At 35.7% G+C, this 10,100-nt stretch overlaps 1 protein-coding gene and 1 pseudogene across 1 annotated transcript; both read right to left on the bottom strand.

Annotated features, from left to right (window-relative positions):
- Positions 1 to 201: 201 nt before the first annotated feature.
- On the bottom strand, positions 202 to 1,242 carry LOC127107885 (borneol dehydrogenase, mitochondrial-like; annotated as a pseudogene).
- A 2,107-nt stretch (positions 1,243 to 3,349) lies between these two features.
- On the bottom strand, positions 3,350 to 9,318 carry LOC127103519 (uncharacterized). The gene is made up of 5 exons (XM_051040772.1): positions 9,262 to 9,318; positions 4,935 to 5,165; positions 4,144 to 4,809; positions 3,875 to 3,986; positions 3,350 to 3,669 (listed from the first exon to the last, which is right to left on the bottom strand). The coding sequence occupies exons 1-5, from the start codon at positions 9,316 to 9,318 to the stop codon at positions 3,350 to 3,352; spliced, it is 1,386 nt and encodes a 461-aa protein (XP_050896729.1).
- Between the last annotated feature and the right edge of the window lie 782 nt (positions 9,319 to 10,100).

A 10,100-nucleotide genomic window follows, 5' to 3' on the forward strand; every position in this document is an offset into this window, starting at 1 on the left:
TACTCGTGTGCCTATGCAAAGATATTTTGTTATTTATTGGAATGGACTCCTAAGATATTATATTCACTCATTTAACATCAAAAAATTATTTTTGAATAAATATAGTTTATCAGAAAACTATATCATAATTTTATGGCCTATTTATTGTTATCATCAACCACAACAACAATTGCATATAAAGACATATCAAAGTGCACATAATCAGACAGATTGTCCAAAGACACATAATCCATTGTTCACAACTGTAAATCCTCCATCAACTACAAGATTGTGACCACTAATGTACTTAGACTCATCACTTCCCAAGTACAAATTAGCTTCAGCCACATCATTTGGCATAAGATTAGTACCCTTTAGGTTAGAATAAAACCCTAGAATCCCATCATCATCTCACTTGAAGTATTTCTTAGCCATAGGCGAGAGAACAACATAAGGCAACACACAATTCACCCTAATACCGATCGGTCCAAGCTCGACCGCCGTGTTTCTCGTCAGCCCCACAACGGCATGCTTTGAACTCGTGTAACCATGTGTAGCCGCACCACCTATGCTTCCACAAATGCTAGCTGTGTTAATTATGCTACCTCGTCGAGCAGGGATCATTACCCTTGAAGCGTGTTTTGTTCCAAGAAAGACACCAACCAAGTTAACGTTAATCACTCGTTGAAATTCAGATAATTCGTATTCAAGTATGTTGGTATTGTTTACACCAACTATACCAGCGTTGTTAAACATGATGTCTAGTTTACCGTACTTGGAAACCGCTGTGTTCACAGCGTTTTCAATATCCTTTTCATTTGTCACGTCGCAATGAACATAGGAAGCAGATGATTTGTGTAACTCTTGACAAACAGAGTGACCTTGATCGTCTTGGATGTCAGCTATAACGACTTTAGCTCCGTTTTGAGAGAAGAGTCTCGCAGTGGCCTCGCCGATACCGCTTGCACCACCGGTGATCAGAGCCACCTTTCCCTCAAGCCTTTTAAATCAAATTAATTGAGCATGGCATATCAAGTTAGCTATAACTTTATTTTAGCTATAAATAAATTGGTACGCTTAATAGGGTTAGTTAAATGCGAAGAAACGCATTAACTTGCATGTGTATGCAAATTAAACGAAGTGAAGTTGCAACAGGATTACCTTTTTAAAGCAGCAGAGACCAACGAAGCAGTTGCCATGGGCGAGCTTTTCACGTTTCTGGATAGCCGGAGAGAAATTATAAGGCAAACTCGTTGTTCTTCTCTTGAGAATGCTGAAGCTGAGTACTTGTAACATTGTCTAGCCTAACTAAAGTGACAAGTAGCGATGGTAACGCATACAAAACCACATATTTTTATTTTTGAACATGCTGATGAAAGTGATGTGAACCAATCATATTCATTAACGACATGAATACCGAATTATATATCCATCTAACTATTTTCAATACTTTTTCACTTGTGTCAAAGAAAAGAAAAGAAATAATCACACTTTGGGCCGTTTTTCTATTAAACAATGCGTATCAATTAAGACGATATTTTAATCCACTCTATATTTTTTTCTAAATACCACTCGAGAATTAAAAAAAAAAATTAGAGATATATTTCCGGACGTATTCCAACACACATTCAATACAGGTCATTCTGAATGACGCTCTATTATTTGGTTTTTTTTATTCCAGAGATATATCTTAGTAATGTTTCTGTAATTACATTTTTGTAACACATACACATCAATAGCAGAACCAAAAACATGTAATTTTCTAAAATGAAATTAAGATTCATAAAATAAAATTAGGATTATATAGATCATTTCAACATAAAAACAACATTACTTCAATATCCAGGTGGACTCTTCATAATCTTCGCAATATCTTCAATCGATCTTAAATCGTCGCTTCAAACTTGAGCGGAACTTTTGTTTCGAAAAGGAAATATGTATTCCACATAACTCTTACATCTGTTTGCGTCTTGAGCTCAAATTTTCTGAACTCAATCTTCCATCCTTTTGGTGAACGGTACTCGAGCTTCACAATCCTTCGATTATCTTCGTAAGGTAGGAGATGGTGGATTTTGTATTTAATATCTTCGAGGGAGGTGAAGTCGTTGAACTTAAACGTTCGCCCAAGTGTAGAGCTGGAGAAAGAGACATTTGAGACATACCATTCAATGTTTATTTGTGACATTTGAGACATTTTCAGTTTGTGTGAAATATAATATCAGAGCAACTTAATTTATAGAATTCATAGATCAATATGGATCATTCTATAACTGGCATGCTGATTTTGGAGATATATCTCCGGTTCCACACCCTATTATCTTGTTTCGGAGATACATCTCCGGAACTTCTCCTGAACCAGTTCCAAAATAGAACCCTTAACATAAAACCTTTTTTTATTTACAAAAGAACAAATGTTGTTATCAGGATGGTCAAGAATGCATTAAAACACAAAATAAACAAATATTGAATATATTACACTTCATTTATATTGAGACACAATTACATACACTTATTTGTCTGGCTAAGCAAGAAATTAAAACGAGCCGAAACATATGTTGCTGGCTAAATCTATGTGTGGTACCCCTTGGACTTTTGTGCATTTGATTCTCTTTCAATGTTGCTCAATTTCTCGAACTCTTGCATCCTTTCCATAAAATAATTCGGTCAAGTCTCGACTTTTGTTGTTGAATGAGTCGTTCACTCCGGTGACGTAAGTGGTATATGGCATCCCAGTTTCAAGTGCACTTGAACAAATGACTTGATTTTAAAATTCACCCAATATACATAATACGATCATTTTGATTTTGAGGTGGGCGGTGCGCAGTGGGAAAAATATTTCCAAAAAACCGTATCGTATCAGATCAACACACACTCTATCATACACACATGATATTAGGTGACCCATGTCAGGGGAGCGCATTCATTTTGCCTCCGGTGTCGGACTGCTAAGGCAAGGAACAAGAGACTCATAAACTTCATCGAAATTTTCTTTCTTTTCGTACAATCGTGTGTATGATTCTTTATGCGCCTCAACTCTTGGATGAGTTCATGGCGAATAAGTGTATGATTATCTTCTCCTTTACCGAGTAAAGTCGAAACTGCTCGATAACCGCAATTACATCCCTTATAATATTAACTGTCCACTCGATGTATTTGTGCATAAAAATGGGCATATCATCGATGAATGGAATTTTTTGTGGAGGCGGTGTATGAGGTGGTTTATTAATGCGAGCTCCTTTGACAACACTTTTTTGAGATTTTGGAGTTGGTGAGTCGGAAAAACTTTGTCAACATGTTAAAAATATGAAGGAGACCGTGTATTCGAATTGCCATTCAATGTAGGGTTCATTTTATTTGGAGCACCTTTTGTTTATATTGGTTGAGAGGGTGGTTTCATGTCGGTGGTTTCCGGATAGGCAATCTTCCTCAACTGTTCTTTGATATGGAGTTTCATGTTGTCGTCGAATTTCAAAAATATATCTTGTATCACTTCCCATTCGGTCAAAATAGAGATATTATATTTACCATCATTCATGACACCATCATCATCAAACCTAAGTCTCTTCCAATGAATGCAAACCTCATCCATTCTTATTGGGCTACCAAGTTTCACTTTTTTTGCAATAACACAAGCACATGGGAGACCATCTATTTTCACAATTGTGAATCCATACTTTGCATTATCGGAGCCTACATTATCAGCACATTTAGCCTCGTGAAAAATATAATTCAAACTCGTCCGAGAAATGTTACCGACCAATTGAGAATAAAGAGTTGTCTTCAAATTAATGTTCCAAAACGGTGATGCTCCGACCAAATGATGTATGTATCTTATTATGCTGGTTTTGAATCATGTGGTTCACGGAGTCCCAATTTCTACACAAATCGCCCTTACTATTTCCCAACCAAATTTTCAAAGTAGCATGGGCAGACTCAACTTTGTTAGTTGTTGTATTTCTAAGGTGTCTAACATTATCAGTCCTTGCACAAATAATTTTCTCCTTCACCTGGTCAAGAATTATGCTTTCAACATATTTCAACAAATCTGGATACTTTTCACACACTTTCTTGAAATGCATAACAGAATCGGCATATAGTTCTTTTGTGGAAGAATTTATTATATTATTCCATGCATCCGTTATTTTTTTCGACAACCACACCCACCTTCACCATTTTTCCATCTTCAGACTCTATCTCTTTCGTCCCTACCGTGGGTTTAACTTGACTTCTCGCATTCTTTGTTAGGTGATACCTATAAAGTAATGCATTAGAAGAAGGAAATACCTTTGCTACCAATTTTATCAAGGAGGTATTGTGATCGGTAACAATCACTTTAGGCACATCACCTTGGTCCTTCAACAATGTATGACACACCTCTAAGGCCCAAGTAAAATTGTCCTTTTTGTCACACTCAAGAAATGCAAACCCAACAGAATATGTCTTCTTAGTTGAGGTAACACCAACCATCTCCAATAATGGAAGTCTATACTTATTCGTCTTGCAGGTTGAATCAAGTATGAGCACAGTAGGAAACGTGTTAAACAACTTTATGGAATCAGGATGAGTCCAAAATATATCTCTAACAGTAAATCCATCATCGCACGTTCGGTACCTAGACATGTAACTGTTGTCATCCAACAATTTCAAGAGTTGTAGCATTTCAGTTCTATCCCCCATAAGCGCCTTGTTAGTTTGATACCGAATATTATACACTTGCTTGCTATTTGATATATTTTCAGGTTTCTTCCATTTCAATGTTGCAAGTATGTTTTTAGGTTGAACCAAATTCAATGTCATGTCAGCAATGCATCCCTTCTCTTCCAGCATGAGCTAACACACACTAGCATGACCGACTAATTTTTCACACAAATCATGGTTAAGAAAACCACATAGCACATTAGATCTCCAGATTTTATTTTCCAACATGTAACCACGCACCTTAAATGGACACTCACATTTTCTTGAACCAGTGTCGTCTCTTTTGAAAATCCGGAGAGGAGTTTTATATTTCCACTTCTTTCATACGTCATTGTGACAAAAGCGCATATTCTATCTGAACCATTATCAGACCTTCCAATAACCACACCAAATCCAAGTTTAGAGGCCTCCATACGAATCCATTGAAGCATTTGATCACGAGATTTAAACTCTTGCTCGCTTTTATATTGGTTGCCAACATCTACCGCCTTCACAACAACACCTTGGACACTCAGAGAAATAACTTATTTTGGGAAAACATCTGGGTTCGCCATATCTAATGAAAACAATTACAATATAACAGTATATAAGTGTCACTACTGAAAACAAAAATGGAAAATAAACACACACTAGTCCTAGAAATGCATCTCCGGAAAAGTTCATACTCGTTCCAGAGATACATTTACGGACACAACACATATTTTTAGACAAAATGCATGATTAATGCGAGCATTGTAGTGTGAAATAAAGGCTCTTTGCCTGAAATTATGTCTTCTTTTGCTCCCATCGATGTGACGAGCCAGAAGATTGGAGATTTGGAATCCCACCCAAACTTTCGGAGACATGGCTCCAGAATTTCTACTAAATTAATCAATTACAAATATATTACTTGAAATAATCCGGAGATGCATCTCCAAAATAAGATAAACCCAACTTATAGGGTGTCACTCATAATGACTTGTGTTGTGTATGTGTGTTTACGGTGCATCCAGAGATGCATCTCTGAAAACTAGGGACATTTTAGTATTTTTCACATGGTGCATAAGAAGCGTATATGGTGCATTAAGAAATCCTCATCAATTAAATGGGCAGAATCCCTTGCTTAAAATGGGCTTTAAGACAACCCAATATATTCGTTGAACTCGTGTAAGCATGTGAAGCCACACCACATATGCTTCCACAAACACTAGTTGTGTTAATTATGCTACCTCGTTTAGCAGGGATCATTATCCTTGGAGCGCGTTTTGTTCCAAGAAAGACACCAACAAAGCTAACGTTAATCACTTGTTGAAAATCGAATAATGTGTATTCACGTATGTTGGTATTGTTTACACTAGTTATGTCAGCGTTGTTAAACATGATGTTTAGTTTACCGTACTTCGAAACCGTTGTGTTCACCGCGTTTTCAATATCCTTTTCATTTGTCACATCACAATGAACATAGGAAGCTGATGATTTATGTAACTCTTGACAAATAGAGTGACATTGATCATCTTGGATGTCAGCTATAACGACTTTTGATTTACCCCCTCGTAATTAAAAAAAAAATTAAAATAAAATAATTTTTTTTAAAAAAATAATAAAATTTTTTAAAATTTTTAAAATAAAAAATTCCACGTGAATTTTAAAAAATAAATAAAAATAAAAAATACATGTGAACATCCGTGTAGGATTTTAAAAAGATTTTGGATTTAAATAGTCAACTAGGGGCCAGACACAAAATCTATACATTATAAGGGGGGAATCTAAAAACAAAATCTTATAGGGATAAACTGAAACTCTCTAAAATTATAGGTGGTGACGTATATTTAACCTTTTTATTTTATAGAGTAATACTCATTGTTCCAAAAAAATGTTGTGGTTGTGTGAAAGCAGCTTTCGCGATTTCAATCAATATAGATGCCACGATATTGATTGCGGTTATCACAATATGAATTAATTATAATTTGTTTTTCAACATAAAAATAGTGATATTGGTATATATGCAATACCGTTTTGTCGCGGCCGTTTCCGAAGACGCAAATCGTTTTTTAAAACTATGATAAGACTTTCTAGTATATATAAAGTGACAAGCATCTTGGAATAAATAGGGTTTTCAAAAAGAATGAAAAAGAGGATGAAGAAAGAATAAGAGAGAGAAACTATATCGTAAGAAGGAAACTTATTAAATTGAAAGTTGTTATATTTTATTTACAAGATCACATATATATATATATATATATATATATATATATATATATATATATATATATATATATATATATATATATATATATATATATATATATATATATATATATAGGCAACCAAAACACTAGTTACAAACTGTAGTATTCGATTTTGTCGAATAATTGCTTACAAACTTTGACACTTACATGTTGATATTCGACTTTGTCGAATACAACCATGTTGAATACAACTTGCCTACTAAACAGTAAATTATTAGCTTCTAACACACCACCTAATTCGTGTTTTCAAGGATTCTCATGCCAATAATTATCTTCAACTCATCAAACCTGACTTTATTCAGAGGCTTGGTGAGTATATCAGCTAGTTGCCATTCTGACTTGCAATGCTCAAATTTCCTTTGTATACTTGATCCTTAAGGAAATGATATAACCTCTTTATGTGTTTACTTTTACCATGACACATAGGATGATTTGTCAGATCGATAGCTGACTTGTTATCGACAAACAACTTCATTTTCTTAGGTTCCATGACTTGAGCTCTTCGAGCAACACCTCTATCCATGTTGCTTGACATACTGCATATGATGCAGCCACATACTCATGTTCATAAGATGACAAAGCCATAAAGATTTGCTTTCTTGAACTCTAAGAGATTAGAGTACCTTCAATCATGAATATATAGCCTACAATACTCTTTCTCTCGTTTTGATCTCCACTAAAATCTGAATCAGTGTAGCCATGTACCTCTGCACTTGAGCCGATATTCTTTCTCATTAGCATCAACACACCACGATTGATAGCACCTTTTGTGTATCTCAATACTCTCTTGACTACAATGAGATGACATTCTTTTAGCTTCTCCATGAATTTTCTAAACAACCCGACATTTTGACAAATATTTGGTCTAGTGTTGAATATATATCTTAAGGATCCAATGATTTTATTGTATAATTTTGCACTTACAAACTCGTCATTTGTATCCTTTCTCAATTTTTCTCTAGTCTCTAATGTGTGACAGTTGTATTACAGTTAGTCATCTTGAACCTTTTCAAGATATCTTAGGAATACTTCTTCTGGTGCAGAAACATTCATTCACTTTTGTCTTTAAACTCCATCCCTAAGAAATAAGACAAGTTTCATAGGTCGTACATTTCAAATTCTTGCATTAGTTTCAACTTGAACCCTTTTATTATCATTCAACTACACCTATAATTAACAATTCATCCACATACAAGCATATAATGAATCAACTGAGCATGCTTACATTGTTGACATACACTTCATGTTCTGAGACACATTTTGCAAAACCCGCCTCAATCAGGAAACTATTTATTCTCTTATTCTAAGCCCTTGGGGCTTTCTTCAAACCATATAGAGCCTTCCTTAAACTGTACACCTTATGTTCCTCCCTTTTGATTTTGAGTCTTGGTGGTTGACTGACATAGACCTCTTCTTCCAATGGTCAATTCATAAATGTTGGCTTTACATCTAATTGACATACCTTCCATCATTTGTATGATGCAGTCGACACAATAATTATAATGGTTTCTAGCATTGTAACAGGTGCATAGACTTCATCGAAGCTGATGCCAGGTTTTTGCAGGAAACCTATTGCCACCAATCTTTCCTTATGCTTGGCAATTTCACCATTTGGCCTTAACTTTAACTTGTAGACCCAGTTCACATCAATTTCCTTCTTGATTGCATTTTCTACAAGCTCTCAAGGTTTGTTCTTCTTGATTTCCCTGAGTTTTTCTTGCATGGTGTTTACTGTGGAAATTGGTAAACAACCGCTAGTCCTCCCTAGGCCTTACAACTGAGGGTTACTTGCAGGATCGACCAGTTGATCCTAAGAAATGTGCCAGTGTGACAGTGTGACTTATTCAATTCGACAAATAATTAACTTTGTGAGAAATGACTCCTGACAAAGTATTGAATAAGCACAGGTTTTTTCCACACAAAATGGTAATGATGCTATAGCCTATGGGTGACTCGTGACCAACAGTGCTACAACATTCAAAAGACGTACACAAAGAACATGCTTTTGGTGAACTCTATTATCGTAATAGAATCAGTGTCGACAGCGTAGACGACAACGTAGAGTGATAACTCAAAAGTAAATGAAATTAAAATAAAATGTTCAACGGGAACAATTGAAAAATAAGGAAGTTGCATTGAAATAAATGTGGTGATTCACGTACGTAGCACTCTTAAAAATCTTGCTTCCTCGCGCTGGGAATGAGAAGTTTTTTACAAGTGATTTTGGTACAAAGTGAACAACTCGAGCCCCTCGTGGGATATCCTATTTATAATAAACTAAAGAAACTGCCTACAGGCAAAAAACTTCTAAAAAATAACAGACGTCGTGCCACACGATCTACAAACTGCTCCATACACGTTCTGCAAACTGCTCCATATTCCGGCGCTTATTCTCCTTGTAACTGCTAGTCATTTTAAGTTTCAAACTTCTCTCGCCCAGGTATTTAGGTCGACCATGTCTCCTATGTGTTTGACGCAACTAGAAATTCCTTAAGTCCCAATCTTCAGTTCAGTCGACATAATGGGTTTTCGACCAAACATGATTCTTCTGTCGGTTTCATCTCCTGGTGACTTATGTTTTTCTCAACTCTTGCTTATCTTAGGCACATCTCCACCCCTTGATGGGGTATAAAACTTAAATTCATAAGGCACTTTCATTGATTACGCCTTCAACATGCCTTATAGATTTCTTGTGGTAACAAAATGCCCCCCAGAGATGCCATTTTCGAATGTCGACTTTTTTGTGAGATAATGGCATCTTTGAGATGTTGACTTGCTCCTCACCACTTCCACTTCTACTTAGTGGTACACCTGTTTGCCCTGTAACACCCTTCTAAAATACCCCAATAATAATTAAAACAACAAATATAAATCAGAGTAGATATGCAATTTAAGGGTGTCACACTTGACACTTCACACCATTCACCATAATAACTTGTCATGCTCATTTATTAAACAAAATAAAACATTGCATAATCCGCAGCGGATAGAGATCAATTCAATCATGCAAACCATGTAACACATTACATGTGAACTGTTCAACAACCAACAAATGAAACAAGGTAAAACATCCCGTCCCGATGTTACATCTACCAGAGCATGACCCACTAAGGAACTACACTAGATTCCAAGCACTAGCTTCTACTCAATCACTACTCGTTACCTGAAACATAGTTGTAAGGGTGAGTTCCTCAA

This window comes from Lathyrus oleraceus, chromosome 7, assembly GCF_024323335.1.
Source record: "Lathyrus oleraceus cultivar Zhongwan6 chromosome 7, CAAS_Psat_ZW6_1.0, whole genome shotgun sequence".
Lineage (NCBI taxonomy): Eukaryota > Viridiplantae > Streptophyta > Magnoliopsida > Fabales > Fabaceae > Lathyrus > Lathyrus oleraceus.

Bases quoted from the DNA above. Each gene is read 5' to 3' on its own strand.
- LOC127103519 (XM_051040772.1), bottom strand. From the start codon at position 9,318: ATGACTAGCAGTTACAAGGAGAATAAGCGCCGGAATATGGAGCAGTTT. The intron at 4,810-4,934 runs GTGAGTGTCCAT...AGTGTGTGTTAG, and splicing joins CGACACTGGTTCAAGAAAAT to CTCATGCTGGAAGAGAAGGG. The intron at 3,987-4,143 runs GTGGGTGTGGTT...ATTCTTGACCAG, and splicing joins AAGATGGAAAAATGGTGAAG to GTGAAGGAGAAAATTATTTG.